This window comes from Microplitis mediator, chromosome 6 (genome assembly GCF_029852145.1).
Source record: "Microplitis mediator isolate UGA2020A chromosome 6, iyMicMedi2.1, whole genome shotgun sequence".
NCBI classification, from domain to species: domain Eukaryota; kingdom Metazoa; phylum Arthropoda; class Insecta; order Hymenoptera; family Braconidae; genus Microplitis; species Microplitis mediator.
In genome coordinates this window covers 15,693,389-15,718,554 of record NC_079974.1, presented here as the reverse complement: position 1 = coordinate 15,718,554, position 25,166 = coordinate 15,693,389, and the positions used below count along the sequence as shown (strand labels likewise).

General features: G+C 31.2%; 2 protein-coding genes across 2 annotated transcripts; one reads left to right on the top strand and one right to left on the bottom strand.

Moving 5' to 3' along the window:
* The first annotated feature begins 127 nt into the window (after positions 1-127).
* Positions 128-20,676, top strand: LOC130670181 (uncharacterized). The gene is made up of 16 exons (XM_057473432.1): positions 128-290; positions 1,541-1,830; positions 3,480-3,593; positions 3,867-4,286; positions 4,469-9,545; positions 9,660-9,729; positions 9,990-10,061; positions 12,907-13,093; positions 14,514-14,630; positions 14,747-14,923; positions 15,010-15,177; positions 15,261-15,359; positions 17,922-17,964; positions 18,401-18,513; positions 19,792-19,922; positions 20,357-20,676. The coding sequence occupies exons 2-16, from the start codon at positions 1,684-1,686 to the stop codon at positions 20,391-20,393; spliced, it is 6,972 nt and encodes a 2,323-aa protein (XP_057329415.1). The 5' UTR covers positions 128-290; positions 1,541-1,683; the 3' UTR covers positions 20,394-20,676.
* A 13-nt stretch (positions 20,677-20,689) lies between these two features.
* On the bottom strand, positions 20,690-24,869 carry LOC130670197 (uncharacterized). The gene is made up of 4 exons (XM_057473453.1): positions 23,463-24,869; positions 23,280-23,391; positions 22,156-22,309; positions 20,690-20,945 (listed from the first exon to the last, which is right to left on the bottom strand). Exons 1-4 carry the CDS (start codon positions 23,625-23,627, stop codon positions 20,801-20,803), a joined length of 576 nt encoding a protein of 191 aa, XP_057329436.1. The 5' UTR covers positions 23,628-24,869; the 3' UTR covers positions 20,690-20,800.
* Between the last annotated feature and the right edge of the window lie 297 nt (positions 24,870-25,166).

Here is a 25,166-nt window from a genome sequence, read left to right as displayed (position 1 = left end):
AAAGTTTATTTATCTTACCATCAGCAACTTTATTATCGACAGAGTAATTCAATTTCTGAATATTAAATTTACTTTTAAAATGTTGTCAAAGTTGTCACCTGTCTACGTCAAACAATGGTACCAACTCCAGTTACCATGTCCAATATCACAGCAAAATGGATAGTAATAGAAAATATAGAGAAAAAAAATTAGTGCTCGTTCGTTCCTACATGTTTACGGTATACCGCATGAAATAAATCCGGTTATCGAGGTGTTAAATAATTCTCCACCGAAGATAATTCATATAAAATGTAAGTATCTATTTAAATAATTAGTTAATAATAAATTAAACATACCGTCAGCAAAGTACGAAGCTTTAATTTAGTTTACGATGTATTGGCGTTTGATTTTTTTTTCCTCGTACTGATGTGAACCCCAACCAATAATGGTGGTAAATTTATTTAGCAAAGACACTAGAAGTATAATGCTCTATATCCAACAAATCGATACAACTATGGATACATTAATGTTAAAACAACATAATTATTCGATAAAAACATCACTCATCAATTAATTAATTTTTTATTTACATAAATAACTAATACTTACTGTAGCAAGTTTTAATACTTCGTATTTTAAATATTATTTATTTATTCTAATAAATTATTAATTAACATTTTTAAAACACTATTAAATATTTTGTCTGTTTTTGTTTAATTTTATTTATTATTTGCAATTACAACATTTGCCTCGAGTACTTAAATCTCCAAGTACCGATAATTGAGTTTAAATATTCAAATAAAATATAATTTTATGTGAGAAAATATATTTGTAAGAAACCGTGAAAATTTGTTCGTTTATAGAATAATAATAATTACAATTACTATTATTATTATAATGATTAACCATACAGTGATAAAATATATGAAAACAAATTTTATTGGTTTATTAATATCTTGTATTATGTAATTTAAAGTTTTGATTGATGTTTAGTACAGACTATAAATTATTTTTATTTTAGATTTGTATCATCGGCTTATAGAAATTACTCTATAGCTGTCTCGTGATTTTTTTTTTCACTCTATTTTATTATTTTAAAAGAGTGCAGCTGCTTGGTAGTAATTTCTGCTACTTATTAAATAACAATACAATGTTATAATTATTATTATAAATTATTAACTAATGAAATTTGAAAAACTAGTGCGCGTTCCTTTTGTTAACAAAGGGTAATTTGCTGCATTATTGAAAAATCTTATTTTTTTATTGATTAATTTCCTCAGATCATAACTTATGAGCTGTGGTTTTTATTTTTATTCTTCTCTTGATAGTTAGGATATATTTTTTAAGAAAAACAATACTCAATATAAATAGAGAATGCCCCGATTACATTAAAAAAATTAAAACTTTTGTGTTACGATAACCAATTAGTTTCTACTTTTGTAGATATTTCTCATGTGTCTGTTTTTATAAGCATTATTGTATAATATAACATTAATTTTTATGACGTTTATTATTGCGACTGGAGTATTTGTAATAAGAATTTTCTCCGCACCTAAAATAGCGTCCTATTGGACACCGCATCCCTTAAAAACGTCCTCAACATGCTCTAGCTAAGCATTAAGTGAAGATCGAAAAAACGCATAAGCTAGAGTACTGAGAACTTCCAATAGCCAATAAACAAATAACAAAAAAAGAAAATAAACAATGCAAAGTTGGGGTCAATGGCAAGTGCCACCGACTGGTCCAGCTGCTGGACCGATGCCACAACCACCAGCGGCTCCAGGTTATCCTTCTTCTGGCACTGATCCCATGGCAACAATGCAAGCATATATGCAATATTATAATCAACCAGTAAGTATTTTTTTTTGTTACTCTTAATAAGTATAATATTTATAAGTATTTGATGCTATTTTTTATCTTAAGGGCATTCTCAGACAGTGTCTCCCATTTTTTTTAAATATTTCATGACTTTCAATTGTAATGAATGTATTAAATTTTATTTATTTACGCTATCTGCATTTTACAATTTATACATATTACCCGGGAAAAAAAGTTTAAATTTGCCTAGATCAAATCTGATCAAATTTTATGTATAAATAAGTATGAACAGATCTGATTTGATCTGTTTAGATTACACATACTATGCTGATATAATTTTCTGTTTAAAAATCAGCCTGTCTAGATTTGAACTGATCTAATTTCATCTGGGCACACGGAGAGAAATGTCAAGTAAATATATCTATGCAGCATAGTAATAATTATATTACTCTATAGTTTGTGTCGCGCCGCTCTTATGTGACTGCTTATAAAAACTATAGAGTAATGAAATTATTACTATGCTGCCATAGGCATATTTACTTGACATTTCTCTCCGTGCAGATATAGACAAAATGCAGATCTAAACTTTTTTTCCCGAGGTTATAAATTAAATCACAGTCCTTTCTAAAATTGTTAATGTATATTATTGCTCACATATAATTATGTACACTTGGCGACATTAATTTGTACTAGAACATGATACCCTCGGCTCAATGGTTCCACGGGAAATGTACTGAAATATCGAGCCAAGGGTAATACGAACTGGTACAAATTAATGTCACCAAGTGTAATTGAAAACTTCAGATTTTAATTTCTTGTATGAATTATCAAAGATACTGACTTCTGTAGAAACTTCGTTGACTAGCTTAAAGATTCTTTGTTTGGATCCATTCAACACGTAATTTTTATTCGTGGTTGGTGTCCATAGCAGCCTTTCTCGTAGGGTTTTGTTCGGTATATTAAGACACCTGTGCTAATATTTCAAGTGAGTCAATCACACCATTGATTACTTTATGGAAGAAGCAGAAATCTAGTATTTACGACGCATTTGTAGATCCATGATCTTAAACTGCCTTTTAACTTCATCCAAACTTCTTTCAATTCCTTTACCTTTCAGTGAGATAGGATCCTAACGAGCCAGTTTTGTATTGACTCCCAGCTTAAGATCCAGAAAAAAGGACAAAGGATTTAAAAAACAACAGATTTAAAAAAAAATTACTCAGTTGTTATCAATTAGGAGCCAAACGAAATTTGTTGAATAAATTTTAGCCTACAAAATTTGAAAATTCGAAATATAAAATTGACGTGAAGATTTTACTGAAATTAATTTTCCAAATTTCGTTTAACTCCTAATTGATGTCAACTGTAAATAATTTCTTTAAAAATCTATGTGTCGGCGAAATTGTAATTGTGTAGCCTTTTTTTCAATTAATGCTTTAACTTTTTTAAAATTAACTATCCAAATTTTAATACGGTCATTATAACTGAAAGTCATTGAATATTTTAAAAAACTAGAGGCACTGTCTGAGAATCCCCTTAATGCTAAGGGAGATTTTAATAATAAATGACTATGACTTTGTATGGACAATGTCTTAGATCATTGTAATTATTTAATGCTTGAATTATAAATGTATGGTAAAAAAGTCAGTTCTCTTACTAAAGAGTTGTAAAATTAAAAACAGGCTCCTAGCGGATATACGGCTGAACAATGGGCCGCAGCTCAACAACAAAATTGGGCCCAATGGCAACAATGGCAGCAACAATATCAACAATGGCAAGCACAATATGGTGCAAAGGTACAAGACGTATTTTTTAATTGGAGAAATTTAAATATTATTCTTTTAATTTATTTTTTTGTAATTAAAATCTTTTATTAGAACAAAAAGAAATGAAAGAAAACTATGAATTTGGATTAGTTTTATTAAATTTATAAAATTATCAGTAAAAAGTATCACTTGTATTGAAATCAAAATTGTCATTTTTTTTTTATAAATTTAAAATATATATAATAATCATCAGTTGGTTAATTTAATTATTGACGTTAATAAGTAAATAAATATTTTTTTCAGTATCAAGAATCTATGAAACAGATGTCAAGTATCACTGGTATTTCAACATTGCAACCGCCTCCACTTCCTAAAGAAGATTTTTCGACTAAACCACCTTTGCCACCTGAAAATATAAACCAAAACATTGGTATACCCCCGCCTACCCACAATAACTTTCCATTTTCGTTTAAAACAAACGTAAATCCTCCCTTGCCACCTGGGCAACCACCACCACCCCCTGACAATCCTCCGCCGTCTGATAATGATTTAACCGGTATTAAACGTAGTGCTAATGATCTTCTCAATACTAGTAGTGCTAAAAAATCCAAGAGTGAAGACGATGAACTCACTGATGCTGAAAAAACATTTGACGCCCAATTTAAACAATGGGAAGAACAATTTAATAAGTGGAAACAACAGAATGCTAATCATCCGGACAAGGTAAGTTATTGTTGCTGTTTTTTTTTTTTTTCACCAGCTAATATATTGGTATATATTCTTTTTTATCAATAAAATATTTTTGATCATTTCTGTATAATTGACTATCAATATTATTTATTATGTAAACGTGTATTCGATAAATTATTTTGAGTAATCATGTCAAGTTTGACGTTCAACTTTAGGCACAGTACAAGCAGTACGAAGCAAAATGGACATCATGGCGGGAAAAATTAATTGAGCGGCGTGAACAAATGAGAAAGAAACGAGAGGCGCAAAAAGCTAAAGCTGAAGCTGAAAAGAAAAAATCATTACCTGGTGGTGATAAATTACTTAATATATTATCAAATACTGAAAATCAAGGATTGATCAATAACTTATTGGGTATTGGAAAAACACTTGGGTTGTCTGGTAAAGAAGCACCATCTGTTCAAAGTAGTCAACCAACATCAACTGTGACTTCGGTAAATTTACCAGTACAGACAACAGCGCAGTCAGTAATGCCGGGAATTCCAGCTCCGATGGCAGCTGACGTAAGTCAACAAGCTTGGGCTGCTCAACAATGGGCTCAATATAACATGGCTGCCATGGGTGTTCCGCCGTACACAAGTTATCCACCTCCAGTACTGCCACCACCAACTCAACAGCTAGGTGCTGCTCCAAATCCACTTGGCTACAATCAAGCAATGGCTCCACCGGCCAATCCACTTGGCAATTTTTCTCAACCACCGCCGGGATTCCCGTCCAATACAAATACATTTTCTCAACCATCATCCGGAGGATCATCAGGAAATCAGAATGCGCCATTTAAATCTGATGATAACTCAAATGTGCCATTTAGAAATGATCAATCATTCAACAATCGTTTCGGTTCAAATGATTCAAATAATCGTCAAAACCAAGATGGTAATGGGCAATTTCGATCCAATGATTCATTCAATCGTGACAGTGGTTCAAACCGATTTAATCAAGACGATCGCAATAATTTTTCGGGTGATCGCAATAACTCCAATTTCAGACGCGATGGGCCACAAGGTCGGGACTTTGGATCCGATAATCGATCGAATGATTATCGTTCAGGAGATTCGTTTGGATCTAAAGATCGATCAAACGATAGAAACTTTGGTGACAATAGATTTTCGAGAGATGATGGAAAATCGAGAGATCAAGACCGATTTGGAGGATCTAATAGGGATTCGTTTAACTCTGGTTTTGATCGCGGGTCAGGACCAAATAATCGAGGATCGATGGATTCGGAAGATCGCTTTGGTAACAATAAATTTAATGATGATCGATTTGGTTCTGATAGATTTAATTCAGGATCAGATAGAAGAGACAACTTTGGTAACTCAAATAATCGTAATCAAGGTAGAAATAATAATAATAATAACAATAATAATAATAATAATAATCGTTTTGATTCGTCTGATGACATGCCACCAGAACTTAAAAAATTAATGGAAAAGCGACGATCTGCTATGGATGTATTCAAACCATCAGGTTCCTTTTTGGCACCTGATAAATCCGACACTAATTTCGGTTCTTTAAGTGATAGTTTCAAAAAAATTACTGGTGATTCACCATTTTTGCCTCGAAATCGTTCTAATGACTTTGGCCGAAGTTCTTTCTCTGATAATAAAGGATCATTTTCTGACAATTCCAGAGGTCCAGGATCTTTTGCTCCTAATAATGACCCAGACAGAGACAGAGATAGATTTCGTGATGATTTTCGCTCTCGAGGATCTGATTTCCGTCACCGTGGATCTGACGACTTCAATGATCGTTCGGATAATACAGGACCACGTGGATCGAACGATTTTGGTCCTCGTGGCAGAGATTTTGGACTGAGAGGATCTGATTCTGATTTTGGCAAAGATCGTGGGTTTGGAAATTTCATGAGTCGATCAAAAACACCTCCTAAAGAAGATTTAACACAAGCTGATTTCCATAAACCACCCCCTTTGATGGAAGGACGTCAATCAATGCCGGACAATCGCCAATCAATGACTGACAACCGCCAATCAATGCCGGACAATCGCCAATCAATGCCGGACAATCGGCAGTCAATGTCGGACAACCGTCAACCAATGCCGGATAATCGGCAATCAATGATGGACAACCGTCAATCAATGACAGACAATCGTCAATCAATGACGGACAACCGTCAATCGATGACAGAAGGACGTCAACCAGGAATAGAAGAACGACCATCTTTGATAGAAGGACGTCCACCTGTGTCTGAAGAACATTCATTGATGAAGGAAGGATATTCATCGCTAATAAGTAACCAGTTACCCGGAGAAGAAAAACAGTTGCCTGTAGTTAATGAAAATGAAAACACAAGTAAATCCGTTACAGAGTCTATACCGAGCCTCCCGGGTATGGATGTGCCACCGTGGATGGATCCTCAGATCATGCAAAATCGTCCCCTTGACAAAGATCATACTGTAGCTGAAACTTCTTTCCCGATTGCTGAAAGAATAACAGAGTCAAATAATTCTGCTCCAAATGATGAAACTCTTAAGAGTCAGACCATAAAACTTACGGAACCTGAAAAAAAATTAGATGTTTTGCCATTTATGGGTGAAAATGATCCAAAACCGGAAGATCTCAATATGGAGCCACCACCTGAGTTACCGAACTTAGGTCCAGTCAATAGAACTTATGAAACAAAAGAACAAGCAAGAGCCTTTGATTCTAGTTCCAATGATCGACCTTTTGAAAAAAGAGATACTGGATCTGACTCTTTCGGCAATAAAGAGCAAAAATCGTTTGAGGCTAAAGATTCTGATCTAAGAGAATCTAGAGAAACTACTAATTTTGACTCTAAGAGATCTGATTCATTCGGGCCTAGAGGATCTGATACATTTGGACCTCAAGGCCCTGATTCGTTTGACTTTAGACGGCCTGATCCATTTGGACTTAAAGGGCCCGCTCCATTCGGACCCAAAGAACCTGACACATTTGGACCTCGAGGATCTGATTCATTTGGACCTAGGGGATCTGATTCATTTGGGCCTAGAGGCTCTGATGCGTTTGGCCCTAAAGGGTCTGATTCATTTGGACCGAGAGGATCTGATCCATTTGGACCTAAAGGATCTGATTCATTTGGACCGAGAGGATCTGATCCATTTGGACCTAAAGGACCTGATTCATTTGGACCGAAAGGATCTGATTCATTTGGGCCAAGAGGATCTGATCCATTTGGCCCTAGAGGATCTGATTCATTTGGATCTAGAGAATCTGATTCTTTTGGACCTAGAGGACCTGATTCTTTTGGACCTAGGGGACCTGATTCATTTGGTCCTCAAGGATCTGATTCGTTTGGACCCAGAGGATCTGATTCATTCGGACCCAGAGGACCTGATTCATTCGGACCTAGAGGTTCTGCGCCATTTGGACAAAGAGGGCCTGATTCATTTGAACCCAGAGGATTTGATTCGTTTGAACCTAGAGGGCCTGATTCGTTTGGACCTAGGGGCTCTGATTCGTTTGGACCCGGAGGACCTGGTATGTTCGGACCCAGAGGACCCGGTCCGTTTGGACCAAGAGGACCTGACTCATTCGGGCCAAGAGGGCCTGACTCTTTTGGTTCTAGAGGACCTGAACCGTTCGGACCAAGAGGTAATGACTCTTTTGGACCCAGAGGCCCAGATTCATTTGGGCCTCGAGGACCCGCACCATTTGGACCTAGAGGACCTGATCCGTTCGAATCTAGAGGGCCTGACTCTTCGAATTTCAGAGGTTCTGATTCATTTGGACCTAAAGGGCCCGATTCATTTGGGCCTAGAGATCAAGGTGACAATAAATTTTCACCATTTGGTCCTCAGTCTATGAATAATCAAAGAGGCAATTCATTACTTACAGGCCCTGGTGGACTTAACGATGATCTTTTTAACATGAGGAATCTTAATGAGCCATTCTTGAATAATCGAGGACCCGACGATTTCGGTTTTCGTCCACAAAACACTGGACCACCGTTCAATGTACGCGAATTTACTGATCTGCCATTTGGATCACATTGTGTTGATAAACCCGCTCCACTTCGTGGACTCAATGAAAAAGCTTTCGGCCCTATTCCAAGTGTTGTTGAGCAACCAAAAATTCCATCACTTTTATCCGTTAAATTTGATCCGCCAATAGGATTATTGAATGAACCTCGCAATGAAATATTAAAAGACAGTCCTCTAGATTCATCAAATCGACCTTTTGGTCTGAATTCTCTACCCGGATCAGGGCCACCATTGGGTCCAGAGAGAGATCATCCAATGCGATCAAACTTCCCTATAAATGATTTTTCTCCTCGTGATAATCCTGTATCATTATTAGGGCCAGCTCCTGGATCCGGGCCTGGACCTTTCTCATCTTCATTTGGACCAATGCAGGGCCCCAATGACATGCAATCTGGCTTTAATAAGCCTTCATTACAAATGGATAATTCGTTTTCACGACGCATGGGAAGTCAACCTGGTCATAGACGCGATGGGCCTATGCATCCATCATTCTGTATTGAAAAGCAATTTAATTATAATCACGGCGATGGAGCACCTAATGAAGTATTTAATGATTACAAACCATCAAAGGTAACAGATTATGGTCATATCCGTCGTCCAACTGGTCAAGATTATATTACACCAGTACAATGCTTCGATTACGGTCACGGTAGATTGAAACCGATTGTTCCTGATCATGAAATTTATCCAAGAATGGACTTTAAACACTGGGTTGATAATGAACACAATCTTAAAGAATACAATGATGGATTCTTAGCTTACAAAGAACGCCAGAATAGATCAAGAAAAGCTGATAAAAATCTTAGAACAGAACCAACTCATGTTTGGAGACATGAAGAACGCAGGAGATTTAGTGACCATTATTCGTCACGAGATAGAGAAGATCGAAGGGATAATCGTGGAAAAGACAGTCGAGAAGACAAACGAGGAGACAGCCGGGACGATAGAAGAGGAGAAAGTCGTGAAGATAGACGAGGAGACAGTCGCGACGACAGAAGAGAAGACAGACGACTAAGTAGTTGGGAAGATAGACGAGATAGTCGTAGAGACAGAAGTGGTGACCGAGGAAAACGGGACTCAGGACATTACAAGGATCATTCTGGGCATTCGAAAGATTCTAAAGACCATAAGGATACTAAAGATTCAAAGGATCATAAGGATCACCGGGATAAAAAAGATCGTCAGCCATCTTGGGAAATTGAAATCGAAAAACTTAGCGAAGAGACTGCACGAAAAAATGCTGGCGAAGGTAATTTCATATTAAATATTAATAATATTTTATTATATATAATTTTTTTTTCTTTTATATACTTATATATTTATAATTTATAATTATTTTTATTATTTGTTTACGTATTAACAGACAGGACACGTGATAAGTCGAATCGAACTCAAAAGGATACTAATACTGAAATAAAAAAAGATGAAGAAAGGTAAAAATATTAGATAATAATTTTATTTTTATTGTTATTTTGTTATTATTAATTATTGTAATTTTAAATCTTGATTGGTAAAAAAAAAAATTGAATTTTCGCGGAATTATTTTTCTTTTCTTACCAATAAAGCTTCAAAATTTCAATTATTATAATACAAAAATCTAAAGAGAATGTGCTTTTTTATATATTATATATAAAAAAATAACGTTTTCAAATGTGAAACATGGATGAATGAAAGTGTGTGTCGATGTTAATAGATCTAAAGGAAATGTAAGCCGACAGGAGAATTCCACAAACAATTTCGCCGACTCAACTAATCAGGAATCGAGGTATGACTTTTTATGTGATTTATTATCATAGAATAATTTTATTTTTATGATAGTATGATGTTTGAACTGATAGACTTGTCTTGGTGATAAAAGTAATCAAATAGATGCAGAGCTTTGTCTCAGATAATATTTATCTATTTTTTATCGAAACCATAACGTTAGAAGTTGATTAATTAATTAATATTTTTTTGTCATTTATTAAGATCATTACATTACAAATTATTTTGTAATCATTTTAATTATATATATATTATTTCTGTATAAAATTATGCAGACTGAAATTTAATTGATTATTTATATTTATATTTATATTTAATATAAATAGTCGCCGTAAATTTATCAAGAGATTTTATTGATGAAAAAAAGTTATTTGGCTAATTTTTTGAGCCAATTTTGTAACTTTTTTGTATTGACGTTTCCGTGTACTGCGACCTTGATAAAATATTTAAAGTTCTTGTAGTTATTTTAGGTGTTATGTATAAGCAAATTTTAAAAAATTTTTTTCAATTTATTTTACTCGTTTTAGATAAATTTAAAAATTAATCGGTCAATTTTTTTAATTTTTGAATTATTTATAACAGGTATAAGAAATAAATTTTATATTGGTGATTTAATTATTCTGAAATTTCTAAATTGATCAATTTTTAAAATTTAATTTATTTTTCATTTAAAATGAGTATTATTAATTGAAAAAAAAAGTCGAAATTCTCTTATTCGTTTGTAAAATATCGTCTAGTTAAATTTTGTGATCAACAATTTTTTGATCACCAACGTTTTCATGTACGATAATTGGTGTACTAACATGCAATTATATACAATACTGATGTCTCATCTGATGAATTTTTAGAAATGTTGGACTATTATTAACAGTTTTCAAAGCTAGAAATTAAGTATAAAATGACTTGTTCGTTTCAAAATTTTGTCATCCCGACAATTGTTTTGGAAATTTTTTAAAAATGATTGCTTCGATATTCCATTGTTGTGATTGTCATATAAATTTCTTGGCAAGAGTTGTTATCGAAATGTTTCAGCAACAGTTGTCATATTGGCCCGTGGCCCATATGAGACAGCCAATACGAAAAAAAAAAGTTGTCATGAAAAAATTATTTATCAACGCTAAATTTTCTATGATGAAAATTATTGTGTGACGATTGCTACAGAAAATTGAATTTTACTGTCAACATCATTTGAATTATTTAGTTGAGATAAGATCCATTCCAAAGAAAATATAAACCCATCTGCTTTCTTGTAGTCTAAATCGGATGTCATATTCTAATGAATCGGATACTTCTTCTTGGTTCAATTGGTTGCAAATCGTTTAATTTTACAAATATTCCGTCTTCCGCTAATACTATTAGATGATGGCTTATGATTATGAGCATTTGCCTGAAGAAAACACAACAATAACTCCCATTAAAATTAATAGACTTTAAATTGATATTAAAAATTTGTACACAGAAACAAAAAATTTTCAACTGAAGATGAATATTCTTGATTCAAAAAATTTTTTTTGAAAGCCTCAGTTTTCTCGGACAAAACATTTTCTTGACTCAAGATAAATTTTTTTTCTGTGTACGAAAAAAAATATATAATCCGTATAAATATTAGTTACAAAATTATTTTTATATATATGATGTCACTATTTTTAACATCAATTATAATAAATTTTTTGTAGCTAATATCAATATAGATAATTTTTTTTTTTCCTCAAGATACTTAAAAAAATTCAACATGCCAATTTTTTATGATATTAATTCAACAAAATTACTAAACATTAATAGCTATAATGTTATTTTTACATACAAAATGTATTACACAACTATGATTTATATTGATCTTAATACTTGACAATTATTGATTAATTGCTTTCTAACATCTGGTCGATATAAAATAAGTTATCAAATATTCTCTAAGCCAAACTGCTGATTCTATACAAGTGTGTCTGTCATTCATAACGTCATCGATAAATTTATTCGGTATATTAAGATATATTTAATTGCCATAAACAAAAATTACATTTTACATCCTTTAAAAATAAATTTTTGACAAGGAGATTTTTGGAAAAACAAATAAAAATATTTTTTCATTACTACATACTTATTAAATATGATAGTGATAATAATTATTATTTTCATTGGAAATGAAAGTGAGAATTAGTCACATTTTTTAAGTTATTGCTGCGCATTGCGCGCAATTATAGTATAATTAATTATTCATAAAAAATATTAGAAACAAATATATAAATTAAAAATGTGCTTCTAAAAACTCATAAACATATTCAATGATCATGCGTTCAAGCAATTATTCAAAGCGATTTTTATTAAGTAACTAATTAATATAATTAATAATGATTATAACAGCATAAAAAATGCCAACCATGCACGATTTTAAATCATCACTTATTTTAACTCATCATTAAAATGAAAGTTTCCATTTTTTGACGTTTTACACCAATCAGTATTTTTTAATACCATTTTCTATGTAATTTATTTATTATTGCAATCAAATCTATTGCATTTAAATTTACGTACTCTATCGTCCATTATTATTCTCTCCGTTTTATTGTTTACACTTCCTCAAATTAAGCGATAATTATTAAGAAGCTATTGAAATAAATCAACCCATGATTATTAAATCTGAAAATATAAAAACGATCAGTTCTCATCATATGTTTACACGATAAATTTTTATATTACGTTTACATTGCACCTGATATTTAAGTGCGATTTAACCAGTTTTGTATTTTTTGTGACATCAATGCTTAGCGAGTTTTATAATTATAATTATAATATATATATTTAATGTATGAATTATTTTTAATAGCAAGCGGTTGGTTTTGTTACAGTCAAGATGCTTCGAAATTTGAATCAAAGTCACCGCCTAGGACAATGGAATTGGCGAAGACATCAAATCTCACGATGGTTGATGATTTACTGTTTCCACCAGGTCGTCAGAACCGACCACCAAAAATAGCAATCATCCTGCGAGGACCACCTGGAAGTGGAAAATCTTTTGTTGCTAAACTCATTAAGGTTAATTTAATTAAATTATTTAAATGTACAGTAGACTCGATTTTCTTTATGTCTTCGGGGATATTTGGAAGAAAATCGAGAGATTGAAAGACGTAATAATTGGTAATGGGGATCCGTCGGTGTGATTGTTACGTGTGTTTGTGCAAGAATTAAGGTTCTGTAAGGAACACAGTATAATATTCTAATATCTAATCTATATTATTAAGAGAATAAGAAAAATTTTGTTCCAGCCATATCTATATGATAGAATTTCTTTATTTATTTCTCATACAAAAACTCAACAGCTTACAGCAGTAACAGGGTCACTTAATATTATAGAGTGATAACTATGTTCAAGCGTATTATATAGATCTAATATAAAATAGCAATATGACAATATATTTGCAAAGTAAGTTTAGACTGTAAGTTTACATACATTACGTTAACTCAGTGATACTATCAAAATCTCAAGTTACTACAGTACTTTAAATAGGGTTTATCATTCTCTAAGTGATGTTAGAACAGACGCTAAGGCTTTAGTCGATAGGGGTTGATTAAATCCGAATAAGTCTAAGGATCTTTCACTGCTGTTGACCAAATGATTACATACCATGGTTAGCCTGTATAGTGGGGCAGACTGGTCAAGTGTTGTAGTACATGTACAATTATTCGTTTCATTACGAACGAGTAAACAATGCATCCGTTATAAGATTACTAACATTATTTAAATTATTGTTACATAGATTAATTGACAACATATTTATATTATTGCTTTTGTCCAAAGCACTATCAAAACTGTTATTAACCATTTTTTCACTACAATTTTCTGAAACATTTTCCTTCGAAATGTTAATATCTACTTTATCAGATCTTTAGGTTCACTGAATAATGCGAAAATAGTAAGAGCGGAAGAGATAAAAATTGCCGCTGAGCCAAAAGTGCAAACGAGTAGTTCGATTCGTTCTCACTACTCTTTAATTTATTTCTTTAAATATATCTATAAACTACTAGAATACGGAAAAATGATAAATTAAAAAATTATACGTTGTAAAATAAGTAACATTTTGAATTGCAAAGATTAGTCTGTAAAGATCGTAGTTTACCAGTTATTAATATTTTTATGAAAATTAATATTTGAGTACATAGTTTACTATACACTGACGTTAAACGAACTGTCAGGTAAACGTATAGTCGCACAAAGCCAGTATGGAAAAGGTTTTGCAGACGGATCAGAAATGACATAAAAAGGGTTAAACGGAAGAAAAACAAAGCGGAAGAAAATCAAGTCTACTGAATTAAATTTTTATTAATGTTATAGTCATTAATTAACTTTTTTATTTCATCGATAATTTCAAAAAATCTATAATAATATTAATACATATTGTATTTATATAAAATTAATATTCTTATGAATACTAAAGAATATTAATTTTTTTTTCAGGATAAAGAACTAGAACAAGGAGGTTCAGCGCCTCGTATTCTCAGTTTAGACGATTACTTTTTAACTGAAAAAGAAGTAGAAAGTACTGATGATAATGGAAAAAAAGTTGTTAATAAGGTCGGTGAAATTTTTTGTCATAATTAGTATGCATTTACTATTGACATTTAAAATATTCGTACCAGCTACAATGATTTTATGAATAATATAATTTAATTATTAATTTTTAATTACAGGAAATGGTATACGAGTATGAGGATGGAATGGAGCCTAGTTATTTAACATCACTAGTCAAAGCTTTCAAAAAAAATATTGTCGACGGATTTTTCAATTTCATAATTCTCGATTCTATTAATGAAAAAATTTCAGACTATGAAGAAATGTGGAGTTTTGCTAAATCGAAAGGCTTCAGGGTAATTTATTAACCTTATATATATTTCTTAATTTTTTCAATAATTATTTTCTGAATCTTAATCATATTAAATAAATTTTTTTAAAGGCATACGTTTGTGAAATGGATATGGACGTTCAAATTTGTTTAAAACGTAATATTCATAATCGAACTGAAGATGAAATCAACAGAATCATTGATTATTTCGAGCCGACACCAAATTATCATCAAATACTAGATGTCTCATCATTGCTACAAGATGAAGCCATCGAGCAGGTAATCTACCTTTTAATTTGATAATTTAAAAATATTCTCGCGCTTGATATATTGATTGCTAATTTATCATTATTGATTTAAAGGTACAAATGGAAGAAGTTTCACCAATTCCCGATAATAAAAAAAACACTGATACTAATGAAGACAGCCAGGATAGTCAAGAAGGACAAGATAATTCACTGGTAATACCTCTATTCTCACTTTTATGAAATTAAAATCGATGTTTTTATTTAGCTTAATATATACGTTAGATTTCTTATTACTAATTATGTTTTTGATTGATTTAAAAATCTGATATTTTGTTGACTTCGCGCTCGAGATTTTCAATAAAAATGTTATTTTATGATTGACATATTCAATTATAAGAACTAATTTATTTGGGTTTGAATTGCGCCTTTATTACTTCTCAAATCAGCGATAGTTTTATGACCTTGTGTCAACAACTGACATTCAATTTTCGCAATAAATACTACAGTCAAGTCGGATTATGAGTCTGCTCGTTATGAGTCCGTCGACTTGTATTTCTATTGAAGACATTCTCCCTCCATGACCGAAAATAATCATGTACACACACACGCTTGTAAAGTAGGGAAGTGTGAGTTACTGCGGTCGACTGTTGACCAGAAGTGGGGGTACAAGAATTCTTAGAATTATATTCCCTTACATCCCTTACATCCCCGTAAGCGTGTTCATAACGCGACTAGACTGTATATTAATCGTTGTTATAGAAAGTATTGTCATGGAAATTTTGCTTACACAGAAAAAATAAATTCTCGACTGAAAGTAAATATTCTTGATTCAAGACATTTTTTTTGAAAACTTAAATTTTCTTGGGTAAAATAGAAATCTCTTACCGAGACGAATTCTCTTGGCTCAAAAAAATCGACTTGATTTCCGAAAACGTTTGTCTTCCAAAATATTTTCTTAACTTTTTTTCTGTGTAGTAACTGTTGTTAAGGGTAAGTTTTCATAGCAACAATTTTGCACATTGCTGTGGAAACGTATTTTTTACGACTTATCCAAGGAATTTTTGTGTTTCTGTACTAAAACAACTGGTATTTTCATGTACACATATGTTGATACATTTAATATTATACATATGCGTTTGAAAAATAAATCGTATATTATTTCCCTTCACCTAAAAAATCATTATTTTTGGCTCGATGTAAATACTGCTGTACGCTATTAAAATGGAATGGAATTTGACGCTCGTACGCTAACATAATTTGCCTATGACCCACAATGCTAATGCTTTTTCCTCACCGAACATCCATGTTTATTTACCAGCGCATTATATTATTTCGTAGTACCTGCATCAAAATGTAGCCCATCGAAAGAAGTTCCAGGCCATCGCCTGAATAGTTTTTAAGTCATCTATTGAAGAATGTTCTATTTAACTTTGAAATTCCATCAAATTTAAGATGGTATGAATTCTATCAGTGAAAAAAAATAACTTCCGACACTATTTGTTTATTTGGAAGACATTATAGGCAAAGATGGTTTTGTTTTTACTTTAAGTCCAAAGTAAAGGATTTTCAAATAAAGGAATAGTTATTTTGATATTTTATATCATATAATTTTATCATGAAAAAAAAATTTATGATTTTAAAGAGAGGAAAGTTCTGAGTTTGTAAAGCCCCAATTTTTTGTTTTTCATGATAAATATTATAAGATATAAAAAAAAATTTTTTTGTTTATACTTTTCCTGCATAATATTTTTTTAATCAATGGATCGATTTCGGCAAATCCACAGCGAGACAAAATTCTAAATGAATTTTTTGCATAAATTCGGCTAGTATTTTACAAGTTTATCTTTAAAAAAACATTCGAAATTTCTTGTAAATTGACTGCGTATTTTTGACCCTTAAAAATACTTTTTACGATTCTTATAAATCTCTTATTAAACTCAGCAGATTAATGACAAAAAAATCTCAAGAGTCTTCATTTTTTGATAAGTTATGGTTTCAAAAATTGAAAATCAATTGGCCAGTTGATTCGTCAAACCAAAATGACGATTAGGCTGGTGTCCCATGTACCTATGGAGCGGAAACGGAGCAGGAAGATTTCGTTCTGCTTCAACTCCACCGGCAACGAGGGGCTCCACCTTTAGAGCCGCTGATTTTTCATTTTTCCAAATCTTCGCAACTTATTCAATAGTCAAGATTTTGTCAAGTTTTTTTTATCAACCCGCCTAGTTTAATAAGTTACAAAAAAATACATCAAATTTCTAGAGCCACAACAAGATTTTTCCACATTAGAATAAGATGATCTCGTATGAAATTAAAAAAAATTTGAATTACTCTTCCGAAATTTTTCGTCAATTGCAATGAACCGAATAAATAAATGAATATATAAAAAATGTTATAGAACCATTTTTTAGCTAAAAGTACTCATTTGAAAGAGTAATGCGCATAGTTGATAAGAAGACTATATTTTTAATCGCATACAAATTACTTCCGTCTATAAGACTAATTCATCGATCATATATAGAAGGTATCACTTGTTGCTTGTATTTTAATATGTGTAAAGTTGAATAGTACATTTGATGTTTATATTCCAACCACTTATGTCTATACCTTGTAATTTAATATGATAAGTGAGCAACACTTGATCTTAATGTATGTATGTATACACCGTAAATATATAATAAGATATAATTGTAGTTGTGGTTGTATCATTATAGCTATTAGAATTGATAAATTGTTAAAATATAAATGTAGCTATAAAATTTAATTTATTTACAGGGCGTGAGCAAGTGGGAAAAAATGGAAGCCGAAGATAAATTAGGTGAGTTTATTTTTCAGTATTGATTTAATTATATAATTATTAGTTCTGAGTACGAAGCACACGCGCCGTAATGATTTATTTATTTTTATCGCTTTGAGAATTATTTAATTGATACTTTGTTACTTACATATTAATCGACCGGTAGTAATTGTAATTACAGCTTAAATACTTCTTTGTGCAGCTCATAATTTATTTACCAGCTGTTTTATTGCTCGGAATTTTTCACTAATTGTGCAGATAATAATTACTGGGATTATTTTATTTGAAGTGCGACTTAATTAAACTTTGTCTTGATCGTTTTATGATTTAAGTTCTGTCTAATTTATTCTGCGGCTTATAACAATAATCGATTGTTTCATTAAAAATTACTGTGGCCTGACTAATTCACTTGTTATTTAAATGTTAATATAATCAATGAACTTGTTTTTAATTACAGATCGTTTGGATGGTTTGGCAAAAAGAAAAAACGACGGCAAACCTCAGACAATGGAAGACTTTTTACAAGTTCCTGATTGTTATGACAGGGAAGATTCTACAGGAAAAAAACGCGTAAGTACTTTAAAAACAATACGTATATTCATTAAACTGGAAAATCCAATTGTAAAATTTCAATATCATTTAAATTTTATTAAAATTGCATATTTACGAATCTAATCGGACTATTATAATATTTTTTTTCGTAATAATGTTCTTTTGATCTAAAGTAGTGGGCATAACTGTATCCTCCAATAACTGTAGTAATATACAAAAAAACTATTGCCTTGTATGTCTTATTGTAAACACGCGGAGTCTAGTGTTCGAGCTCGAAATCTGACACTAAGTCGAAAAGCTGAGAGGTAACGACCTCGAAATAATAAACGGCCTCATTAATAAAGTGACCAACATTACCGCGACAAATTTTTTCAAGATTTTCCTTCTATTGAGCCCTAAATCATCAAATAAAATGTGTCATTCAATGTATGAAGTTATCAGTAACAGCCGAGCCCCATTGACTCGGACGTTTAGTCTACGAAGGAGTGGAAATTTCTTGGAATTTCCGAGTTAATTAATTAATGTAACGGGACTGAAGTCCACCTCCGTTTTACAGGAGTCCGTTTCCGTGCCTTTTTGGGCATACACGTGCTTCGTAACACCCGTATTTTCCACCATATAATAATAGCGAAATATAAGCATAAGCTCATATTAGCTTACCCTGGGATCAATGATCAGATCAAAAATCTTCTTGCGTGTGGGTGCCTCACCAGCAACCACCATAAATCTATACCTCTCTTGGGCGAAACATTACTACCATCTCAGGAAATAAAGAAACTCTGCTCGACATGTTGCATAGATTAGTGGTGAGATGCAATTTCACCTCAATACCCTAAGAAGGGTTTCCTCCACTTATAATCCCAAAGGTTTCAGATATGCCATTGCACAAATTTGCCCTCATCCATCACTAAGTGATCTCTAATCTTCGAGTTTTTTTGGGCGCATGATTTTTTAAGATAAATCACAGCAGGGTCTGGCCCACTCGGGAGAATTTCTGACTTAACGAATGTCCCTTTCTTTCTTAAAAAGTAAACTACACGCATGCGCTTTTACATCTACAAGAATGATGCATAGATAAATATACACAGACACATGCAAATGTATATATATGTATGTAAGAAGTATCGAGTGAAATTTTATTTGTTCGGAATTTGAAATTTTTCTCTAAAAATGGCACATTTATTTGCGTCAGTGCAAAAAATAACCTTCCGTTTTATGCTCATGCGGGCCCATGTGAGTAAAATAAATATTGAAAGCCCCCTTCTGACAAAATAATTTATGATAAAAACTTTATAGGTCCGTTGGGCTGATTTAGAGGAACGTAAACAGCAAGAAAAAATGCGCGCAGTTGGTTTTGTTGTTGGGCAAACAAATTGGAATCGTATGATGGATCCTACAATGGGCAGCAGCGCTCTCACACGGACCAAGTACATATAAAATAAATTATTTCCTTAATTTGTCCATTAACTGCCTACAATTGCTATCCGCGCAATTGCTGTGATACTGCTATTAATGATACATCCATTTTCCATTTTTTTTTCTTTGTTATTTCCCGATAGATTTTATTTTAATATTTACAAATAATAATGTCTGACTGTCTAAATAAAAAAAAATTTTTTTTTAAATAATTTAATTATAGTTTAGTGTATAATTAATACAAGTATTTTTGACTTATGCAAAAATAGTATAGTTCTAATTAATATTATTTTGAGCGCATGATAATACGCGTAATTTATTTGTTTTATTTTGTTCGCTGGCTTTGTCTTATTTAGTTAATAGTCACTTGTTTTAACGGTTATTAATTATTATCATTTTCGTTTATAAATTTATACGTGTGTTCAATTACACGTTTCTATTGCAGGTTTTACAACTCGAAGGTTCAAGACCTACATAATTGAACGGATAATTATCGCGATAATTTAGAAACAATAAATAGTAATTTTTTTAAAAAATAACTTTAAGAAAAGTTAGTAAATTATAAATGTTAATTGAGTCGTTTTAAATAACATTAAATTTGTAATATGAATTATATTAATTATAATTACTAATAATTACTCAGTATCGATTGTGAAAATGGAGATTGCTTTTTATAGTATAAAATTCATTCATTTTAATCATGCAATTAATAAAAAAAATAATATTAACATCAATCATTCCATAAATCGAAAACAAAACCCAAAAAAAAAAATAGTTAATTGTAATAATAATAATAAAATTAAAAAATGAAATAATTCAATTTAATATGTATATAATTTGAATGTAAAATTAAAAATAATAAAAAGTTATCAGTCAAATAATAATTTCATTAATTATATTCAGGTCGTAGAAAGTTCTTAATGTTGTCTTTTTTACAACTATATTCAGGTGGACATTGTTTCAATTCTCCATACTCAATTGCTTTTCGAAAATCGGCGATTGTTTTTTCATAACTTTTATCAGGGCGAAGATTTCTGAAAAAAATTTGAAAAAAGTGTTAATTAATCATAACTTTCATATGATTAGTTAATTGATTTAAAAAAAAATAGTATTTTACACATCTTGTGGAATCGGTATTATACTCGATGTCACTAGATGTATATAGTTGAGTCTGCAAAAAAATGTGCTTTTTTCCCACTACTTGGCTATGATAAAGTCCATAAATTTGCACTAACGCGCATGTGCAGTAATGACGATTGTAGAAAAATGGTGGAAAGAAAGCTCATTCTTTTACGAACCCAACTATACAACAGTTTATGCAATGAATGCACGAAGAAAAATGCCGTTAAATGTCTAAAGCCAGCGTCATGCAGTTATAGTTATGAAAATAATTTACTTTGTTATTATTAACAAAGATTTATACTTGGTGAAATTGAATACTTTGTTGAGAACTATTCACTTAAAAGAACTTAACTCAATAAAAACAATAACCCCGAGTTTTTCGAAAATCTTCGATTCTCTGAGTGGGAAGTTAAAAAGTCATCTTTGCTGTTATGTCGTATCAATTAATAGAGATATGTAAGGTTATGAAATTTAGCTGAAATTGCCTCAATCTACACATGCGTGTGCTGATTAATTAAATGCGCATGTGCTCACGGAGAAAAATGTTGGCTCAAAACCTAACAATTTTTATTATGCTGTCGACCAAACTTGAAACAGAAAGGGAAGCATCCAAAAAATTATTGTGCTCATACGAAAAATTATTATGCTGTATCGCAACACTTACTACGCGCGAGAAACTTATCGATAAGCTTTAATAACAATTACTTTCATACATTATAATAATTGTGATGCGGCATAATAATTTTTAATAAGAGCATAATAAATTTTTAGATGCTTCACTTCCTGATTCAAGATTGGTCGGTTTTGAGTCAACAATTTTCTCCGTGCAGCTTAGAGATTTTAGTCATGTAAATAAGGTAGCTAAATTCAAAGTGACGTCATAAGAGACAAAATTGATAGACAAGTTATTGGGTTGAATTATTGAGCAGAGATAAACTCTGCCCATTTCACTAAAATTCAGTAGTTTAATATAAAAATTAGTGTTTTAATACAGATATTAAACCACTCGTGTGACCAATTGTTTCAATATAAAATTTTATAAGACTGACTTTACCCAGTTAGAGGCGTTTTCTTCGGCATGGGTTACAGAAAAGTTATTTAAATTATATAAAATTATTTTACGGTGGCATTAAATTTATTGTCTGTGTTATCATCTCAATTGCTTGTAAATAATGTCTAGCTGTTGTCGGTACTTCACAGGCTGCTCGATAAAGACAGGTATCACCTATCATATAACCTAGTGCGAGAGCAATCTCATCTTCTGACACAATATTTTCTGATTTTGATTTAAAAAAAAGAAAACAAAATTATTAATTATTTGATGAAAGTAATTAATAAATAACGTACAATTAATTAGGGAAACTCAGTTGATATTGTGAAATAAAAATTAATTAGTTAAATAAATATAACTAGTAAAATTTATAGTATAGTAAAAATTCGAGTAAATATTTAAACGTAGCAATAATTAGTGAGAGTTAAAATTTTTGTTTGAGAGAAATTAATTATTCTAACAGTTGAATAATTATGAAATAAAAAAATTAAAACATTTTACACGGAGAGAAATGTCAAGTAAATATGCCTATGCAGCAGAGTAATGATTACATTACTCTATAGTTTGTGTCACGCCGCTCTTATATGACTGCTTATACAAACTATAGAGTAATGTAATTATTACTATGCTGCATAAGCATATTTACTTGACATTTCTCTCCGTGTAGTAAGTTTAAAAAAATATATTGAACTTATGACCGTAATTTTTTTGAAATAAAATTCATTTTTATTAAAATCAAATTTAAATCGCTTATTTAAATCAATCGGAGTTGCGTCTAGGTAGTGATAAAGTGCGCACCGTGTGTTTTAGTGAGAGTAATGTTTTTAATAATTTCGTAAGTTCAGAAAGTCTAGTAATTTGGGAAACCCTCTCAATAACTTGGAAAAATTTTAGATTTAGCTGAAAACAAATAATTTTGCTAAAATTTACGTAATTCAGAGACTATTTATTGCGAAAAATAAGGTTAGTTCCGACTGCGTGTACATTAGTCCGAGGGTCAAACAGATATATTTAGTATTTACTAAATTAATCAGTTCATTTTTTTTTTTTAATTTTAAAGTTATTTAAGCAATTACTTTTTATAAAACAAAAACTATTTTCCAATTTAAATTAACATAATTATTCATTTATTAATGACTAACAGAAAACATCCTGAGTTGCCCTTGTACTTTAACAAAATATTATCTATTACTACCTTCTTCGAGTTCTCGATTTCTATAGTCACTATTTTCCATATAACTCGTTCCTACCACCATCGTTTTTAAAATTAACAGCATAATTAAATTCGAAAGATTTAAATTAAGAACCTAAATAATTAACAAAAATTTTTAATATTCTAAGTTAGAAAAAAAAAAAAATTGATAAACAAAAGTTTTACCTGATTTGAATTCTTCGATCTCTCCACTAATTCTTTAGCGACATCCACCAAAATTGAAGAGGACGACGGTTTGCCTTTTTTTCCAAAAATTGCATTACCATTACACTCAATTAAAAACATGTAAAAAAAAATAACCGTAATTAATATTTTATAATAGCACTTCATTGTTATTTTTTTAAATTAATCTAATGAAAATTTTTTTTCTAACAGTCAGTATTCTTTGAAACGAACTAACGAAATGTCACTTAGGTTTCATTTATGCAGCCTTTAAATACGTTTCTTGTTTTTAAATTTTCATTAAAACACAGTACTTATTTTATAGGAACTGGAGTGTAAAATTGGCATGCTTTCATTTTTTTTATACTGTCACAAATAAAACCCCAGTGACAGATATATCATTTTTCATAATATAACATGTAATTGAAAATTTGCCGAGAATAAAAGGTGAAAGCTTTTCACAAACCACTTTTACTTTATTTATATTACGCGTATCAGAGCATTACACAATTAAAATAAAATTACAATAGTACTGTAAAAATACATAAATTATAAATTAAAACAACTAAAAATATTTATAACAACAACAATTCTACCATATTTACCTTCCGTTCAATTAAAAAGTTTATTCAATAAAGTCATTAAATGTAAAGCTTTAACTTTTTATGAAGAAAAAAAAATATATGTGAAATCGTTATCCACCTGTTAGAATCTACTATTATAATAAATTACAAGGCAATTGAATACTCGTATAAAAATAAAAACGCCCTAATATATAGATATAGTTTTGAAAAAAAAAGTTAAGTATAGAGAGTACAAACCTGTTATTGAAGTATGTCTCATTGAATCTGATAACGACAGAAAACTAATGACAAAAATTATCAAGTTGAGTATACGCGAGCTTTTGTGCACCCGCGCATTCACTTAGAGGACATATGGAAATATGATTAATGTACACGCAAGTTTCAAAACAAAGTTTCAAAATTTTCTCTTACAAAGTAGAGAGTAGTAGTTTGCTATGAATTATTGATTAGGAGTTTCTGTACTTATCGTGTCTAAAAAAAGACAAAAAAAGCGAATAGAAAAAACTTTAGGGTGTATAGCTTGTTACTGGATAATTGATACTTATTGAGAGCAATGAACGGAAAAAACTTTTGAACAGTTGCTGATAGTTATTTTTGTTGTCGCCGCTTCGCCAGCGGTCAACGATCCTCGGGTTTATGAACTTGTCGTGTGAGCATGCAATGGGTATCTTGTTATCTACCCTATGAGTTTTCCAGTTTCAATGCATATTCAATTACCCTTAAACGGTACTAGAAGAGGGAGAGATGACGAATTATTATTAGTTTTGTTGTGTTTTTTGCACAATGTAACCATGGCAGCGTTGGGCTAATCGTTTTTCGGATTGAAGCTTGCGCAATTCATTTTATTTGAGTACTTTGGTGTGAAAAGCTTGTGGATGGGCTCGATGAATCTGAGCACCTACACAAGCCATTGACCCCGTTTTCTAGGTCTCTGTCAATCAATGATCATGTACAATAGTTTGTAAATTTTCTTGTAACCAATGCGCTTTTTCAGAAACAAATGAGCTAAAATTTTTTGAATTCATTATTTTACCACAGCTACTATTTTATATTTAATTTTTTTTTTTCTATTCTTTTCATGTTTCAGGCTCGAATATCTCGTTAATAAACATAATGTTTATTT

Bases quoted from the DNA above. Each gene is read 5' to 3' on its own strand.
- LOC130670181 (XM_057473432.1), top strand. From the start codon at position 1,684: ATGCAAAGTTGGGGTCAATGGCAAGTGCCACCGACTGGTCCAGCTGCT. The intron at 14,631-14,746 runs GTCGGTGAAATT...TTTTAATTACAG, and splicing joins GAAAAAAAGTTGTTAATAAG to GAAATGGTATACGAGTATGA. The intron at 19,923-20,356 runs GTACATATAAAA...TTTCTATTGCAG, and splicing joins AGCGCTCTCACACGGACCAA to GTTTTACAACTCGAAGGTTC.
- LOC130670197 (XM_057473453.1), bottom strand. From the start codon at position 23,627: ATGAAGTGCTATTATAAAATATTAATTACGGTTATTTTTTTTTACATG. The intron at 22,310-23,279 runs GTAGTAATAGAT...AATCAAAATCAG, and splicing joins AAATCGAGAACTCGAAGAAG to AAAATATTGTGTCAGAAGAT. The intron at 20,946-22,155 runs GTAAAATAATTT...AATTTTTTTCAG, and splicing joins ACAATAAATTTAATGCCACC to AAATCTTCGCCCTGATAAAA.